This window comes from Chelonus insularis, unplaced genomic scaffold, assembly GCF_013357705.1.
Source record: "Chelonus insularis isolate UGA/USDA-ARS -01 unplaced genomic scaffold, ASM1335770v1 contig_404_pilon, whole genome shotgun sequence".
Taxonomy (NCBI): domain Eukaryota; kingdom Metazoa; phylum Arthropoda; class Insecta; order Hymenoptera; family Braconidae; genus Chelonus; species Chelonus insularis.
Genome location: NW_023276561.1, coordinates 95,785 through 115,813, shown reverse-complemented (window position 1 = coordinate 115,813; position 20,029 = coordinate 95,785). Strand labels below are relative to the sequence as shown.

The 20,029-nt window shown below is 27.0% G+C and overlaps 1 protein-coding gene across 8 annotated transcripts in view; it reads right to left on the bottom strand.

Moving 5' to 3' along the window:
* Window positions 1–262: 262 nt before the first annotated feature.
* The window catches only part of bru3 (bruno 3), a 38,144-nt gene continuing 18,377 nt past the window's right edge, over window positions 263–20,029 (bottom strand). For 2 of the 8 annotated variants that reach the window (XM_035086772.1, XM_035086771.1), the window contains exons 2-13: window positions 13,100–13,148; window positions 12,067–12,138; window positions 9,975–10,100; window positions 8,830–8,909; window positions 7,533–7,676; window positions 7,287–7,416; window positions 6,929–7,105; window positions 6,508–6,612; window positions 5,182–5,259; window positions 2,126–2,284; window positions 1,058–1,247; window positions 263–724 (exon numbers count right to left, since the gene is read on the bottom strand). In XM_035086772.1, the coding sequence (XP_034942663.1) occupies window positions 1,120–1,247; window positions 2,126–2,284; window positions 5,182–5,259; window positions 6,508–6,612; window positions 6,929–7,105; window positions 7,287–7,416; window positions 7,533–7,676; window positions 8,830–8,909; window positions 9,975–10,080 (1,107 nt within the window). In that variant the 5' untranslated portion in view covers window positions 10,081–10,100; window positions 12,067–12,138; window positions 13,100–13,148 and the 3' untranslated portion in view covers window positions 263–724; window positions 1,058–1,119. Of the gene's footprint in view, window positions 725–1,057; window positions 1,248–2,125; window positions 2,285–5,181; window positions 5,260–6,507; window positions 6,613–6,928; window positions 7,106–7,286; window positions 7,417–7,532; window positions 7,677–8,829; window positions 8,910–9,974; window positions 10,101–12,066; window positions 12,139–13,099; window positions 13,149–17,773; window positions 19,452–20,029 lie in introns of those variants that run through there. The other 6 variants (XM_035086773.1, XM_035086770.1, XM_035086766.1 and 3 more) reach the window with 6 other exon arrangements.

Here is a 20,029-nt window from a genome sequence, read left to right as displayed (position 1 = left end):
TACCAACTCTATAAACTATAAAAAGGTACTGTAATTAAAGTAGTACCACTTGATTTCATCGCGGCATATAAAACCTACTATCTCGACTTTCCCATTATTCATGTGTATATATATATATATATATATGTATACACAAAATTTGTGTATAATTATTTTTATGTGTATATGATTAAGAGAGTAATTTCAAATATTGACTAGTATTAAATTTAAAATAATGGTCCTGTCTTTATAACTCCATTTTTTTATGTATACCATTTAATTTTCTATCTGACTTTTGATGTCATTCATTTTCATTTTACTGATACTTATTAGACAGGAGAAATATATATATATATATATATATTTATATGTATATAGTCTTTAATGATTATTATTATTTTATGCGTTATTTCTTTCGTCTCAGTTCTGTGAGTGATACCATCATTGTCTTATCCAAACAATGTGTATCATGTTTTTTTTTTTTTTTCAAATTCCTAGCATAAAAGTTTTGTCATGAAATAAATTTTCTATGTATGAATTTCATGCACCATTTTCGACTGCAGTAGCGATGAAGTCTTACATTCTTATATTTGACACTTTCTAATTAATTTCTAGAGAATTAACTATCTAGTATGTTAAATTAAGTTGTAAGAGTAAGAGAGAGCGTTAAAGACGAGAATTTGCGCTCTTTATCCCTGATTACCTATATAGTTTTTCATGGATACGCGTTGTCATACAATTCAGTCTGTAAAAAATATAATAAATAATCATGATTAATAATAAATCAATATAAAATTAAAATAAATCTAATTAAAATACATTTAAACTATTTGTTTTTTTCTTTTTTCGTGATTAAGTAATGAAGAAAATTAATTTTAAATATCTAGATCAAGTTCAAATTTGAAATATTCATTAAAATCTGGATAATATAATATCAACATCTTATTGTAAAATCCCGACAGTTACACGATATAACTTTAAAGTTTTAGTCGATATCTTGATATTTATTGGATCAAGGTATACCTGTCAGTAACCTGTTTGAATTGAATAATAAACTGAATACTCAAGTGGTACTTACTTTGAACCTTATAGTAGCAATAGTGCGACCCGTTTATATTATTTAGACTAGCAGCACATTAGTTAGTATGGTTTTGTAGAATCTTTGGGCCTCTTCAATTGTACTTTTAACCTCTTCATACCTATTTGGAAGCCATTCATCGATTGAATTGCTGCTTGTGCACTCGCTTGGTTATCAAATGATACAAATCCTATAAATAAAAATATAAATCAACATACTAGAAAATGAATTATAAATATCATTTAAAGTATTCTTTTGAGATCATTATTCATTTTTTAAAAATAAAATAAATGATAAAATATGTGGAATTCAGAGCAGAAGCTCTTGAACATGATAAAATTCCTCATCATCTACCCTTCGAAATTTCTTTTGAATTTTTTCCTGACATCCTTTATCGTAGAAACCTTGAACGATTATTTGTTTCAAAGTAGTTATAATATGCGAAGCTATGGATAGTCAGAGATAGTAACACAGAGTTGCCGAGTTGCCTCGGAGATAAAATTGCTCAGCCCTAGATAGATACTGAGGGGTTGCAGCATACAACCCCTTTCAATGAAGTGAAGACAGATCGATATTGTGCTCAAAGAAAAGACAAAATTTTATACAGTAAAAAAGCAGGACCAAGCTTTCAATTTATGTAAAATATCCTATAATTATTCAATCTCTGTAGTCAGCATTTTAATATAAAACATCAAAACTATTTTTAACATTTGAATCTTCAAAAGGATCAACCTGATTTAATGGCCTAGATAAATAGTATTGCCATGATTGAATACATTTTCTACAAAGACTACCTGAATCAAAGGAGTTTCACTATCAGACCTTCTAACCCTGATAATAATGACAAGAGGATATTTATAAAATTCTTGTAAAGTGTTGAATTAAAAACATAAATTAATAACATGTAAAGAATAAGTTTAAAGATAAAATTGAAATAAATTATAATAAAATATTCTAATAGATTTTCTGCAAGCACAATCATCTGTCATCACTAATATTGAATGTTCTACAATACATTAAGATTCAATTATAATTATAATTTGTTTATTAAAAAAATATATTACTCACCGAAACATTTACTTTGATTAGTTGCACGGTCGATGAAAACCTTCGATGAAATTACTGTTCCAAATGGAATAAACATTTGCATAAGTTCGGTATCTCCAAAGTCCTGGGGTAAGTGGTAGATGAATAGGTTGCAGCCCTCAGGTCCTGACATAGAGCATCCTAGCATTTAAATCAGAGCACATCTAAACGTCTAAACTTAAAGTATAATACTCAAGTCACCAAAATTATTGATTTTTTTTTTTTTCTTTAAACTGTTGCTCATTATCAATTGTCAATTATCCAAAAGTTATTTATTTAATATTCATAATAACTCGCGGACTGCCTGTACCAAACCGCCGAGCCATATTCCATATAATCATTTTAATTTAATTTATTTTAATAAAGAGTTTTATAAATATTCTGTAACCTGATTATCATTATATTTGTATTAAAAATTTAGTAAAAATTATGTCATATTATTATATTGTGTTAGTTTTTGTTTGGAATTTATTGCAGTAAAAAATTTTCAACATTTTATAAAGTTGAAATTTTTCAAGAATTTATATTAAAAATAATTCAAATAAATTAATATTCAATTTTTCACTGCAATTGTAAAAATAATTAAATGAAAAAAGTTTAACTGAAATTGTTCAGTAAAAATATGATAATGGATAAAAGTATCAATCAGGTTGTTATATTGTTAATAGAAAATGAAAACAAAAAAAAACATTTACAATGAATAAATAGCAATGATGAATTGATTACAATATGGAAGGCGGAAAAATAAAAAGGAAATTTAAGCAGTAAACTTGTACTGCAGTCGTTGGAGTCTTATTATATAAATATGATTTAATTCATTTTTGTTATTATTTTTGATAAAATTTCATTGACTATCATTTTTATCAACATTGAGTATTTATACTTTTAATTTGCTTACAAACACATAAACATAGAAGATATATATGTACAAACTAAATATAAAACTTTTAATAATATACAGAGAAAAAATATGATAATAATATTATATTAATAAAAATAATAAAGATAAAAATCATTAAAAATAAATAAGAAGTAACAATCAATAATGAAAAAAAAGTAATGTGCAATTATTTACTTTACTTTTAAAATACATAAAAATAAATTAAATATTTTAATTGAACAAATGTATACTTCAATCAATAAATGTTTCATAAAGTAACAATTTTAATTATAAAATATGGTGCTTCAAGAGTGCAACTAGTGTGTATTAAAATATATATTTTTAGCACGAAAATGATGGATGGCTCATTTTTTATTATCATTAAAGACATACTAAATGCCTTCTTGGAGCAACCGATTTCAATCAATATGCTTCTATTTATTTCAAAAAATTATTCCATCATTCAACTTTTATTTTAAAAACATTTTACTCGATAATTAATTTTTCTACCAATTTTTTTTCTTTTTTTTTTTATCGTTAATTACTATAAAAACTTCAATTTAACTTTTAATAGAAATGTGTATTGTAATAAAGAGATGGACTTCTTATGAAAAAAATAAAAAAAAAATTAATAAAAAGTCCTTGAACTATATATATGTATATACATATTTTTTTTTATATATATTTACTCAAGAGAATAAAGAGTATCTTGAACGATAAAAGAAATAAAATAATTGCAAAGGTAAATAATTGTGAAATAAACTACACAAGAGTTATTGGAAAATGATACGAAATTTGTCCAACCTATCTGGGTGATAATCAAAACAACAAAACTCAGCAATAAATACCATATTAATTGATATACTTAATAACAATATTCATTAATATACAAGTGTCACATTTAAATATCGACGCATTAAGGCAATCTGACTGGTAACATATTTATATTAATTCACAATACTAGTATAACTAATAAGGTATAGCAATATCTGTTTCTGAGCAGCCAGCAAACACATATACATAAAAAGGTCATTTTCAAAAGCAACAATAAACACATTAACTGATTGCCATAAATATGAAATCCTACTTTAAAAGATATTAATGACAACAAGTTATCTGATTGTTACCTATATTGATATACTCTTTTCATCATAAGAATATTTTCATAATGTTGATTAATTAGTATCCTAAAATAATATTATCATCACTATATAACTGTTTAAAATTTTTAAAAAGATAAAAAATTAAGATAAGAATGATAACAACAATAAATATTATCTCACTAAATAATAAAAAAGTCATGAAAAATAATTTTTTTATTATTTTGCAATAAAATTTAGAACTTTTTTATGGACTTGGTAATTTTAAAAAATTTAATAAGCAATATTAATAATTTATTGTTGAAGAAAAATATATATTAAAATGAACGAGAATACTTTTTATTTAAATGATAAAACTATTTGAATAAATTATAAATTACTGTAAATTTTTGTTTTTTATTAGATATTATTATTATCATTATTATCATAATAAGATATATGGTTTTATTATTTTTTAAGATATCAAGATTTTGACCTCAAAACGGCTTGTAAAATTTTTCCATCAAATCTAGAAGCTAGAAGAATACGTAGTGGAATTTTACTATGTTAATAAAGTCGAAAAAGATCCAATTTTTTTTTTTATTTCCAGTTATTACTGTCAAATAATTTAAATAATATAAAAAAAAAACTCACTATCATATTATTTATGGGCATCTCATGTTAATATGATTGATATAAAAAAAATTACAGTCCGTTCTTTTCTATTAGGACTGTTTCACAATTTTATGACAAATGTCAATTAAATTTGCCTGAATGAATTTAATATTTTCAAATAATTGAATAATTTATTGCTGAGTCAGTATGAGAAAAGAAAAATTAAATCTTATTTAAACCGATAAAATATTATAATTGTTGTTGTTTAAATAAATAATAATTAAATTTTGATTGAAATTAATAGCTTTAAAAATTGAAAAAGTTGTGAAGTTTATTTAGAGTAGTAGTAATTGAAGGATAGAGTGAATTTTCTTTCAAATGTCAATACAAAATCCAGGATAAAAATTTAATACTAAGTAAACAATAAACATCTAAAAAAAAAAGTTAATATATAAAATACCTACCTTCACGTTGCGTTGGTGCTACTGGCATTGGCTGAGGAATAGCATGAGGAAACTGACCGTAGACTGCAGGATAAGCTGCTACAATAACAAATAATAATGACATGATAAAACAATGACATATACTCCAAAGTTCGTGCAAACATGCTTTTTTTATTTATTAATTTTTAGTTAAAATTTTTTTGATCTTCTTGATCATAACCAAAATATCATGTGCTTCAATTGAATCACTTGAATTTAATTAATTTTGTAATGGTTAATTTTTCATTGTTAATATCATGAAAAGTTTTATATTAATTATATAAATAGCACAATAAGTGTATGTAATAATAATGTGCTACACGTATATATTGAACACTTTAATATAAAAATCACGACTAAACATATCCAAAATCTAACTTAAAACGTACATTTATTGAGTACACTGATCTGCAACAAAGTCTGTTTCAAGTTTTAAAAGCGTAAGAAATTTTGATTTTTCTGCAGACTAGTGTTGTAACATTTATGTAGGATAAAGTTAACAAATACCGTACAATATTAGAAAAAATAAAAATAAAAAAATATGATACAATAGATGTAGTGAAATAAATGAAATTTACAAAAAAATACTTATTATCTTGAATTTTATAGATGATTTTATTTTTATCTTAGAACATTTTTATTTTATTTGATCATAAGACAATTTTTCAGAAGAAAACATCAAATTAAATTTGTAGAACAACTCATCTTTCTTCTTCAACAAATAAAATTAAACTTTTAACTCAAATTAACTTCACTTTGTTCCAGCATCATAAACTTGATAATTTTTAAATAATGAGAAGTAAGAAGTTGAAAAAGTGTACGGTATTTAATAACTTTATTCTTAATATTTATCTTTTTATAGTTACTATAAACATATTCATGCTTATCATGATATAAATAAAATCGATAGAGTGTGATATTTATAAAGAAATTAATGTAGAATATTAGAAAAAATTCACACTGAAATATCAGACAAAAAATAATCATCAAATGACCTTAAAATTGAATGAAAAAATTATTTTATTCATAATATTATGACGTTATATATTTGATTGTCTATCAAAAATAAAATAGTCTGTCTGATTTGACATTGAGTATAGATTGAAAAAATACTTCAATAAAAAATGCGTGCGTCATTGAAGCTGGTTAGTATGATAATTTATTTTTTAATTGTTGGAAATATATTTTATCCAACAGTTTGTTGTTTCAATTTTTTGTCCCAGACTATAATTCATGTTGAACTCATATTCTCATCATGTTATTGGCCAAGCTTCTTGATTAAATTGTAATTAAAAGCTAAAAACTCACCAGCTACACCAGCATATGCTTGTACGCCATAAGCTGCGTGCTGTAGAGCAGTGCCCTCGCCATTCGATAGACCACCTGCAGCTGGAATAGTTAAATGGAGGGTATCTACACTTCAGTAAGTTCAGGTCTTATCGGGGTCAACTTCATATCCTAATATAATTGCCCCATAGCATATTACTAGCTTTGTTCACATGTATATAGATTGATTAAAATCAATCATTTTCAAACATTATTCATACATTTTATATAAAATAACTCTCAAAATATTATTATTATTATTCTGCATTATATGTATGCATTACGATCAATGTATGTTAATCTTGTAATTTTTGATTAACTATTATAGAATATAATAATGATAACACGTGGATTGGCTAGTCTATGCGCAGGGGCGGCACTATGCGCCAGAGTTGATACTCACGTCCCGGATAAGTTTGGGACATGCCATTAGTGTAAACTCCAGTTGGATCAGAGGCAGGTGCTGCAGCTCCAGCAGGTGTCTGTGCTGCCATATTGAAATTTGGCATTGTAGGTGATGGCAATGATGGTATTGCACCATTTACTGCTTGACCAGCACCCGTAGAACCTACGACCAGACCTGATTGGTATAAGTTTTTTTTTAATTTTCATATCTTTTCAACAAATTTGCCTAAAAATTTATTAGCTAACAAATAAATAATTAATTAATCTCTCCTAATACATATATATATATATATATATATATATATATATATATATATATATATGAATATTTAATAATATACCTAATAAATACATACCAGAACTTGGTGGCACAACAGGATTTGGCATGCCATTAATAGCATGAGGTAGCTGTCCAGCAGCTAGTGTTGCCATTGGATTTATGTATGTTCCCTGGGCTGTTGCTGCGGCCATTAATGCTGCTTGTTGCTAGATAATTCAAATAACTTGGTCATATGGTAGGCTATTACGCAATTTTTATATGTATGATATGAATTATTCAAATGAATATTATCAACATTGATGATATATTGATAATTACTTACTTGAGCATAAGCACCATAAGGCCCGAATTGGTTGAAGACAAAAGGATTAAGTAGACTCATATTACCAGCCATTTGCTGCATTCGTCGAAGTTGTCTTTCTTTTTCTGTGTCAGCAAACTTTACTACTAAACTAGAAGAGGCACCCTGGAACAAAAATCAATTTCATTATTCAGATTTAATACTCAAAGGGAATGATATTATTGACTAAGTGTCAATTACTCAGCACAAAATATGATTACACGCACATAAAAAAAAAAAAGAAGTAACCACTTTATTCCCCTTTTTCATGGTTTTCTTTGAGGTGGTGATAACGTCAATAAATGTAAATGCATTAAAAAAAAATTAAGAAGGGTCGATTGAGAGTTGGTAAGTGACCTTGGATAACATTTCTAAAGGTTTTAATTATTCAAAAGTTATTCATATAAAATCATTAGGGGTTTGATTTTTTAGTTGAAATAAACTGAAAATCACTCGTATAATAAAAACGATTCAGTGTCCGAATATACAATCAGTTAGGCGTCTAAAATATAAATGGGCTAGCAACAGGTGGTCAGTAACAATAATGTAGAAAAGCTTGGCTCCTAGTAGTTGCATGTACGAAAACTCTTGTCGTCGTAAGCAAAGTTATATATATTATATTCATATCATCAGTGTAAATACTATTTAAATGTACTTACAATAACATTGCCGTGTAAAGGTATAATTTTATGTTAAAAATAGTAAGTAATTATTAATTTAAATGTTTCATATTTTATCTTACACGCTAAAGCAATATAGAGAATATTGGCTATCAAAAAACCTTGACCCACTGATATGTAAAATGGACCGTAGGATGCTTTTAAAATTATTTCTAAAAGCTTGAAGGTATTTCTAGATTCATATAAAATACTTTGATAATTAAAATCAAATAATTGAATAAATTTTCTTTTTATAAAAAAAAATAACCTCAATTTGTTTCGAAATACATTTTTCAAATTTTTATTATACCGAAAAAGAATCTAACAAGCTCCCTGACAGAGTTAAATATGAAAACTTACAGCAAATTTGTCTCAAAATCATTATCATGTACTCTTCATAAGAGCTCGTATAACAGAGTACTTATAAGTGCATAGTTGAGCATAAAGTTGAATGATGATAAAAAGATAAGGTATAATTTTTTAATTAAAAATTTTTTTTTTGTTTTTTTTTTTTACTAAGATATATATATCAATATACAAATTAATATATAACTTTTTTGATGAATAAAATATATTAATTATCAAGTTGACAATAATATTTTTCATCAAACAAAACTTACCGGCATAGTTTGACTGCCGTGAAGAGAATTAATTGCTGCTAATGCTTCCTGATGTGATGGAAACTTTACGAAAGCGCAACCTGAAACAATAAATGAATAAACAGATGAGAAATAAATTTAATTCAAAGTATTAATTATTTTAAAATAAATTTTAAATTAAATAAAAAATTAATAAAATCACGTACACAATTATTATTATTATTATTATTATTATTATTAATAAAAATAGCGATTAAATTTAAAAAAAAAAAGAGCAAAAGGATTAACTATAAATAATTTAAAAAAAAAAAGTTTCATTAATTTATTTAAACTCATTTGTGAATGATTTTTTTTTCGAAAGGAACCATACAGGTGTGAAACTGTCGTTGATGTTGACGCATGTTTACAAATGCAAAGTGCTTGCTAGCATTGTATATTTGACACATCAATGTTGGCCATGTGCCAGTAGCATATGTGCCTGTGTTTGATATGTATGTACTTCAAACATGGGAAATTTTGAGAGAGATTCTTGCATGCATGTGTATGTGTGTAGTAGCAGCTATTGCAAGCATGGAGTAAATAAATCTCTCTCTCTCTCTCTCTCTCCCTTTATCTCTCTCTTCCTTCTTTACTTTCACGACCACCCTCATGTTAACATACTTGGCTCAATGCCATGTAAAGTGTACAACGTTGATACACGTGCATCAAAAAAAAATTCTTACGCTATATTTCAATTATATTTTCGCTATTTTATGAAAAAAACAGAGAGAGAGAGAGAGAGAGAGGAAGACTGATAATTGGATTGGAGTACAAATAAATTAGGGGAGAACGGAGCAAGATGAGCTTCTGCTTGATAAATTGCAAAAATTTCTAATCTTTCAAAGGCTTAAGTTTTGATTTATTTATTGGATTGCTTATTTTCAGGATTAATTAAAAATTTTCTAAAAAAAACATCATTAATTGTGTTTTTCTTTTTGTTATTCAATTTATAATAATTAAAAATAATTATAATTAATTAATTACACAGATCAATAGAATGAAATAAATAAAAATATAGTTTTTTAGTAGTGTTAAAATAATAATATTTTAAACTTTATTTTAAAGAGCATTTAAAGGTATATCTATTGATCTGTTTACCCTAATTTAAACCTGTACTACTTAGTTACCTTTACTAGTTCCGTCAGGTCCACGCAGTATAGTACACTCTTCTATTGTACCAAAGGCAGTAAACAATTGTCGAACATCGTCTTCTGTTTGTTGCTTACTAAGCATTCCTACAAACAGCTTTCTATCTGCAGTGATCAAGCATTGTGGGAACAGAAAAAAATTAATCATTAATCATACATTTTAATAATGATTATTACAATAATTGAAAAATGCAACGATAATAGAAAAACAACGTCTGTTAAAACACGACGGGAAAATATTGAAATGACATAATATACATGACTGACGAAACAAACGACAATATTAGGGACATTAAAGATAAAATAATAATTATACGATGTAAAAAATAAAAAATAAACCTTGTGGCTAACACAACCAAAACGACAAATAACACTAAAACATCAGCGCAATCCTGGAGGAAAAATATTAGAGGACAAGCATGATGTGCGTATCTGATATATCTCTTTACATATTTACTTTATTACTATTACATTATGTCAATATTAAATATCAAATAAATATCTTTTATTTCTTTTAGAAATCTTAATTATCACGACCGTAGGGACGATAAATATAAGCTTAGTCATACTTTAATCAAATTCATGTCACCTTTCCTCTTTTTATATTTTCATTTCTCAAATATAATATTACCTTTTTTTTTAATTTATTTTATTACTTTTCTATTAATATTTGAATTGATATCGAACATGAACATTGAGAGAAAAAAATTTGAGTCAATTTATTTACATGATATCAAATTGTTTGAATGTAGTAAATATTGCTTATAGTAAGTATTGATTCCATTCAATCTAACGTATTCTAAAAAAAAAGGAAAAAAAAAAATTTTTATCGCATTGTTTTGTTACAAAGACTTTACTTTTTCTTTTTTTTTTTATTAATAAACAAAAGCAAAATCTTTTATGTTCCACCGTTTTTTTTGTTATTTTTAATTTTCTTTGATTTCAGTATAGTTTTATTGTAAAATTCATTTCTCACAAATAAAATTCAAATAATTCATCATTCCTTTATTCGCTCATCATAGCATTATATAAAATAATTACAAATTAGATGGTCTAATGAACAAAGTTGAAGAGTTATATACAGCAAATACATATGTGTGCTTTTGTGTATCTATGTGTATTCATATTATACAATAACGAAAAAAAAAAAATTAATTAATAAATGAATAAAAAAACATAAACGAAATACGAGACAACATTACATTGAACGAGCCAGCTACGATTAGAATCTTTTTTCGGAGTTAGGGAACAAAGAATGATAGAAAAAAAAAAACAATAAATATACAATTTTTATAAATAAATTACTTGTCTAAGTAATGTTAATCCAATCATAAATTTCTCTATAATTGTTAAACAAAAGGAGGGTATAGCGAAATAATTAATATAATTAACTATTTTAATTAACAATTAATTGTTTATCCCACCTGTTACTATTACTTTTACTTGGCCCTTCTTTATTATTCGCAAGTATTTGTATTTTTTAACTCAAAAGGGATTTTAAAAAGAATTAAAAAACCAAACTAGTAAAAGCTTTGTGATTCTACTCAACTATTAATAATTCTTTATTTAAATAAATTGTTTATAAACTTCAGACGCTATATAATTATCAATGTTTAGTGTATTAATATTAAGAAAGAAAAACAAGTAGTACTTGATGAAATAATTTAGCTTTCTCTAGTGAGAAGAAAAAAATTTCAATGAATATTCATAAAAAGATACGATGCATTTAAATCATCAGTGAGAATCTAAAATGGTGCGTGTGTGTAATAAAAAAAAAATGGTCAAAAGAAAATAGAAAAGATTGTTGCTCAAGAAAGAGAAAAGAAAAACAGGATGAATTTCCTGTAAATATTCTAGACTTTTATACTGGAGAATTGCTTGTTATTTGGCAAAAGAATGAAACAAGCATATAAGATAAAGTAGCTAATGTAAAAATTTTCACCGTAAAAAATAGCAGTCACAGGAAATAAAAATAGTTCAAAGATAAAAAAAAAATTGTAATAATAAAAAGACAATTGTAGGGTTTTATATCATAAAAGGAAGCTAGCTATCTCCTGGAAGTCGAAGTTACCTTCAGCAGCCGCCACCGGTGCCTCCTACTTCCAGAAGATGGCACAGGCGCTCCCGGCGTCCATCATGCACTCTGGAATACAGAACAGATACAAAAATGGCTTTATAGGCCAAATAACTATGTTTGCTGTCATCCAATTTATGCTATTCTCTCTTTTCCATTGACCTTTTCTATCCCTTCTATCTATTTTAATCTACTCCAGTTATTTGATTGAAAACGTATGTATGAATCACGGCAGTAATGGCAATCAATAATACAAGAGTTTGCATGATTTTTTATTAACTTTAGATCGTTTTAATTTATTTTTAGATATTTATAGAATAATCATTAGTTTTCTTTTTTTTTAAATATGATGGTTCATTTTCACCTTTCATCCAGAAAATTCATCAGCAATTGGCTTCCTAGATTTTTATTTCAAACTCTTATTAAATTTTTCGATCAAATCATCGTAATTTAAAACAGCATAAACGTATCATATCATTAATATTTGCATTGCATTGAACTCTTAAAAAAAATGTTATTTCATTCAAGTTAACTTTTTTTTCGTCAGCATATGAAAAAAAAACAGGGGATTTAGGATCGTTCTTATTCCGTCAATTTTCGCCTGAAAATCACGAATAATATTCGTGAATTAACCAACCGGAAGTTATTACAATAGCTTTTCAAAATAACTTTATGAATTAAAAGTTTTTTATATACAATGAAAATATTCTTTTTAAAATGATAGTATAAATAGCATTCTTTACTCTATAACTTAAAGAATAGAGTAAAAACATATGTAAAACTTTTATCAATCACCTGATATACATAAATTACTTAAAGTTTTATGTAAAACACAAAATGTAGAAAAAAAAAAAATAATAAAATAAAATAAAAATTAAATTTATTTAAATTTGAAATATTTACTTAATTATAAATAAATAAGAATAAATGTATTATCTTTTCGTATATAATTCACGAAACCGGTAACGAATGAAAAATTAATAATAACTTTTATATAAAATAATAATAATAATGTTTAATTATTTTTTACCTCCACGACTTTCACTATCCGTCGGTTTCACCTGAATAGGACGATTCATCTGCAACAACAAAAAAAATAATACAAATAAATATCGAGATGAAATATGAGTTTATTATTGTTTCTTTCTTTTTTTACTATTTAATTACTTTATTAAAACAAACTAATTAAATAGTTTCTCTATTAAATAAATATTCTATAGAATCAAGATAACAAAAAGAAATAAATCTAAAAACTTCTATAAAATAATAATAATAATAATAATAATAATAATAATAATAATAATAATAATAATAATAATAATAATAAATATTCTAACAATAGTATCACCTAAGAATACAATTGACTAATCGATTAACTTAGATATTAGATATTAAAGAAGCACCGAGTACAATACAAAATAGCTTGATAAGAAAAGTACTCTAATACAAAGAGGGAAATATTGCGTTTGATATCTACGGTTGAATACACATATTTTCATACTTTTTGTGCTCTAGTTGATCTTTGAAAATATCTGATCTGAATATTAGATAAAAATCAGCTCGAAAAATGTTAAACATTATTCGACGTTATGTATCATCCTTAAGGTAAAGAATAAGTTAATATAAGAATGCTCACGCAAGCCAACTCAGTACACAAATTACATTCATATCAAATGTAACATGATTCGTACACTTTCTCTGACAGATGTACATAAATGTGTGCTCAGACATTTTTTTTCCACGTTTTCAATAAATATTATAGTATCCTGATGTTTTATAAAAAATGATGGACGATAAATATTGCAAGATTAAATTGGAGTTTATTTTAATTTTTTATCAAAAGTAATCAATGATTTTTTAAATAAAAGAAAGTGTTGGAAAATCCATTAATTATTTAAATAAAATAATCTATTAATATAATAGAAATATATTAACAATTAAATTACGATTATTAAAATTTTTATTTGTTAAAAACTCACACTTATTAATTTTATTTCAATTAGTTTACATCAAATCTTTGTTCATCAGACTTTTGCAAAACTACTTTATTTATATATTTATTTAATATTCAATGACGAATAATTAAGTTAACTTACAATTATTTTGTAATTTGAAATTATTTTAATAAAATTGTGTTTGACAACAAAAGAGAAAAATGATGTCGAGGTGTTGTTATTAAACCATACTCGACATTGTAATCCTTTTAAAAATAATACCAACAAATATATATATATATATATATATATATATCTATATACATCATAGTTAAACATGGCAGCTCATATAGCTTCAAGTGTCGTCCGGCTGCCCAGGAAATTAAAGTTTTAGTCAAGTACCGGTCATTAAGTGTTTGTTGTTAGTCTCGTTGTCAAGGAAACGAGGTGCCTACAGATATCAAAACATAGTAGATACGTCGATTATAGTTTTTACTTATCTTTTCATTTTTTTTTTTTTTTATTCTCCGCGGTTATTGGTTGATACTTAATAGAATACTGAAATTTACTACATACAGGAAAAAGTGAAGTAGAACAAACAACTCAATAATTCAACAAAAGAAATAATATTTATTCCAGTTGAAAAGGAACCTTTTTTTGTTATCTAATACTATCCATCAAAAATCACAAAAAGTTGTAAAAAATAATGTAATAAATAATTTTTCTTTCTCTTCAGGGTAAAACTTTGCATGAAACTTGATCAAATCATACACTTCTGAATTGAAACCTGATAAACGTCATACTTATCTACATACTCATATTGATAAGTTTTTTTTCCAAACTAAATCAAAATTTTTTTATAATAAATAAAAAAAAGTTAAACTGTTACTGAATTATTTTAATTTTATGATTATTTATTATTAAAATAAATTAATATAATGGAAAAAGAAGTTTCAAGAATCACTGAAGTAACCTTTCTAAGTTGATTGTAAAAGTGATATTTAATATCATTAATCATGGTCAATGGCTCTAGTTTAAATAATTATCCATTAAATCTAGGACACTGATGACACGATTAAGACTTTGATCATTAGTGATACTAGTCTTTCTTAATTGCATGAATCTTTATTGATTGATACCTGTGTGTCGGTTATTGTTACAAAGTATCCACTACCTTCAACGTTGAAGCATAAAATTGCATCAAGATAGTCTTCTAGATGCTATAAAAAGGTACTCCAATTTTTGAATTGATCTAATCTTATATTGTCAGATACATCACCACTTGCTATGTGTTGACTTGAAAGATAATAAAGTGATGGAAGAAAAAATATAGCAACAATTTTTGTAACATTATTTGAAAAATTGTAATCATAAACACTTGTAGCACAGCTGTGGTAATATTACTGTTGTATTTTTAAAGTTAGATAGCAGTATCAATTACACCATATAATGATGTTAACCATTGAGAATTCAACTAAAAGCAGTATAGCTTTATAAGTAGCTATTTAAAGTATATATAATAGTCTATGCCAGCAATCAGTATAGCTACTTTAACAGCATTTTTACTATAATTAAAGATAGTTCTTGTGATAGTATAATCATACTAATATAGTAATACATTGTTTTATCAGCTTGCACTTCTCAATAATACTTTGGATTGTTGCCATAATCCCCTTTTTCCAGTGAATGAAATTTATCAGCTTTCATCATTGCATGTAAAACGTTTATTAGATTAAAATTAGACATTGAATACCTTTCTGAATAATGTTTGTTACTCATCATCAAAGTAAACTACCAATCTGTAGCTACTCTTTCTTTTTTTTTGGCAACACTGAAGAGTATAGATCAACTTCCAAGTCAAGTGTCAAACTTTTATTTATGTTTTTTATTTGCATACTTGAGAAGAAAAAAAAAAGTACGATTAATTTAAGTGAAGAAGTTAATCAAGCAACAGTACTAACGATTTACCACAAAAATATTTGAAAACTAGTGGCAATTAGCTCTTATCTTACTCCTTTTTTTCAACTCTTTTTAGAATCATTACTATGTTCATTTTCTTTTGTTTCTTTTTATTTACATTTCTTTTTTTTTTTCTTTCATTTTTAATTTTTAAAGATGCTAAAAATTTTATACTACTTCATAGCACTTTGTGAAAATTCTTCTAGCTCTAAATACTCTAGAGCTTTTACAGGTGAGAATTGAATTTTACAGCTGATTGAAGATTTTTTTGCACTACATTAAACAATGAGTAGATTTTTATTATCATGAAATTTAATAAAATATAAAACAAAAATAGTAGAACATTTTATTCATTAATTATTGATAAAAGTTGAGGTTTTTTCTCTCTCTCTCTCTCTCTCTGCTTGATAATTTAGGACGCAGATGTTCAACATGTAATGAAATAAATCACGTTTACGTCAAATCGTTAATACAGACAAGTTTTTTTTTTCGTAGCAACAAATGAAGTTTTATGTTTTCTCTAAAAAGTATCTAAAAATGATAGATATTATAATTGATTTAAATAAATTGGTAAAACCTTGAGAACTTACGCAAACATATAACAAATTCTCATTCGTGTTTGTGTTAGTTGCCATATCCCAAAAAGTCAGGCATAAAAATAGAATATCGACTGAACGTTTATTTGAAATTTCCGGCCATTAGAGTAGCATGCTGGGGGTAGGGTGAAATTGAAAGTTAACGCGAATAACGCGCAGGACAGTATAGTGACCACGCGCATTGAATACTTTTAATTCGCCAAACTATGTTCAATTTCTCCCCCACACCCCCTCTCTTTCTCTCTCCAAGGATCATTCTTAATTATCAAACTTATCAAAATCATTGAAATAAAAAAAAAAAAAAATATATACTTTGGCAACAACAGCTGTACATAAAAGCCAACCGCAAACAATAAAGTTGAGAAAAGCGGTGTTTTCTAGATATTATTTTATTCTTTCTTTCTTTTTTTTCTGTATGTGTGTGTGTGTTAAAAAGAAACGAAAAGAATGAAATAAAAAGACTAGCGGGATTGGCATAAGATAAATTACGAATTACCATGAGCAATGAGAAACCCACACAATTACAGCATGGGTAATAAAATTATGTCGGAATAGTAGAAAGAGGAAATAAAGACTGGAGAAGAAATAATAAAAATAAAACTACCGTCATGATAAGGAAAAAAAAAAAAAGAAGAAAAGAAATGATATACTGTGTAACCAAATTAGACATACGAGCCAGAAGAATATTCTTATAAATAAGTGATTGTGCAGTGTTTTCTGTCGGCCGTAAACACATGTAATGTACATCTACACACTTGTGATTTCAACCAGTAGTTATAAATAGTTCTGCATGGTATTTGATTTTGGGTAAATATGTACCAAAGATTATTCACGATATCGAATGGTTTTGAGAGTATTGAAGAGTATTTTTTTCAACATGGAACGTTTAAATAACGCTTACGTATAATTTTATTTATCATCCAACAAATAGACATTGCAAAAAATGATATTTAATATTTTTACTGTAAACAGTAAAGAATACAGAAATAGAAAGAAAAGTGGGTCAGCTAGTGTATCCTTTAAACATTGATGAGATAAATAAAAGAAAACCGCTAGATGATAGTTAACGGTGGTAGTGTTGAGATGATTTTTTTATTTTTATTTTTTGAAAGAGTTTGAAATAAATTAGCGAGCAAGTGAGTTAATGGGTTTAGGTTTAGGTGAGATATACATTGCGTAATTGGAGTATATAAACAAGGGAATAAATAGACTCACCATTTGAAAGTCGTTCCGATGCGACGGTACTACTTCCACAATATGAACCATTGGTATGGACGGCAGGATCTTACCAGCCGAGGAGAGAGATTAACACGAACGATGCGAGTTAGGGTGAGTAAGGCAGAAGCTTCTGCGCGGCCTCTCGTCTCAAGTGTATAAGAAAAAAAAATATTACGTTGTTGTAATTAGTACGGCAGGAATGACTTTCTTAAAACGTCTTCAAACTTCTTCACTCATTTGTATACGCGCACTTTTTTTATTTTTTTTAATATTATGTTCACGTCTCAAATGTGTATAGTTTTTTATGAAAATAATATTTTGGCACAAATGGTAGTGGGATTAAAAAATAATTGGATATTTTATGTTTTAAAGATGAAAAAGCAAACAATACATTGATATAAAGATTAAACTGATAGATTAAAAAAAGGTTGGGCTTTCAAGTTAATTTCAAAAATACACCCTTTTCCATGAGTTTAGTTAGCTAGTAGCGAGCGATCTACATAAACTAACAAATATATATATATATATATATATATAATTGTTTGTAATTTTTGATTATAGTTTGTCTATAAAAAGCACTCCAAGTATTTTGAAAAGCAACGTTTATAGTTATTTGGTATATGTAAGCGCGCGCACAGGGCGGTAAGAGAGAAAGTAAGAGGCGCGTTTGTTAGTACAAAATAAAACACGTCAGCGGAACACTATAAGAGAACTATAGATAGAACCCTCAATGCAGCTCGTCCGCAACTGATTCTCGAGGCCTACACGCACCCTCTCGTTTTCTCTCCCTTTTGCAACCCCCACTAGCTATCACGTCCGCTCATTTTCTCCCTCTCTCACTCGCAATCTCTTTCTCTCTCTTACTCTCCCTTTCTTCTTCTCTCACTGTATGATATTCTATTTCCTTTTCTGTCGCGCCCCACCCTTTTATGTCAACGTCGTACACCAACCTCCATAACACCCCTCATTCGCCCTTTGCGCACACCCTTCTCTACATCGTCCCGATCTTCACATCTACGCCACCAATATAACCTCACCCTTTCTCTCATACACACACACACACATTTTATCCCTCATCATTCCATCTCTCTCTTCCTTCCATTACTACTCACTCTCCTTCTCTCTTTGCATTATCTTACTTTCCTCCTAAATCTTCCCTCGCATGTACTCTTAACCTCTCTCTGTACCTCTTTTCTCTTTACTCCGTTTTATCTCTTATGTTATGTATCCCACACCTTCCTCCTTATTTTCTTTCATTTCAGTCGCCTTTTTCATCCCAAAATTCACCTCTCCCCTTCATTTATATCTCCTAGATTCTACGCACTCTGTAAGCGAAAGTCCACGCACCCTCTCTTCGATTCTTTCACTCTCCCTCTCGCTGAAAGCTTTAGCTTATTTTCTTTCTTTCTCTCTCTCTCTCCCACTCCTACTGATGCTCTTTCTCTTTCATTTACCCTCAGCTCCCGGTATCGATGAAGCCCAAGCACTCACAGCCAATCAAACGTGCGCAAACTGCTCGCGGCTCCTCTCTATCTCTCTCTCTCTCTTGTTCCACCACTCCAGTTGGTCCGAGATGTAAGGGGAGAATAAAAGGGACAACAACTAAGAGGGATGATAGAACAGCAAGGACGACGCAACAGTAAGAAAGAAAAAGTTTAAAAATGAGAAAAAATAGAATGAGTAAGATGAAAGTAGGTGACGTTCATGAGGTGTATGAAAAGATGTTTTGCTACTTAATCACGCCTTATTTTATTCTTATAACTATCAACTATTAACTCATTTTTTCAATCATCTACTATCTAATCAATCAACCATTAATTCATATCAAATTACCAAAAAAAAAAAAAAAATAAATAATCATTTATTTTTTCCAATAATAAACAACCAACTATTGTTTGCTATTTTTTTTTTTTTTTTTAATTGCAAACTTTTTTGTATTCACTCGCACAGTGAAAATGAAAAATTTCCGATACGAATCTTTAGAATAAAAATACCTTTATTATTCTATAACAAATCTCAATTATAATAAAAATAAAAAAATACTCTAGCTGTTTTTTCTTTTCATTTTACAGAAACGCTAATGCAAAGTTGTACTTTACTTTGAATAGATCATTTTGAATAATATTTATTGTTTACAAGGAACACAACATTTATAGTAGCAGACTCTACATTTTAAAATCTTTTAATAATTATATTTCATGTTTTATATTTAAAGAAAAGGGAAAATATTCATTTATAACAGCATTACATTCA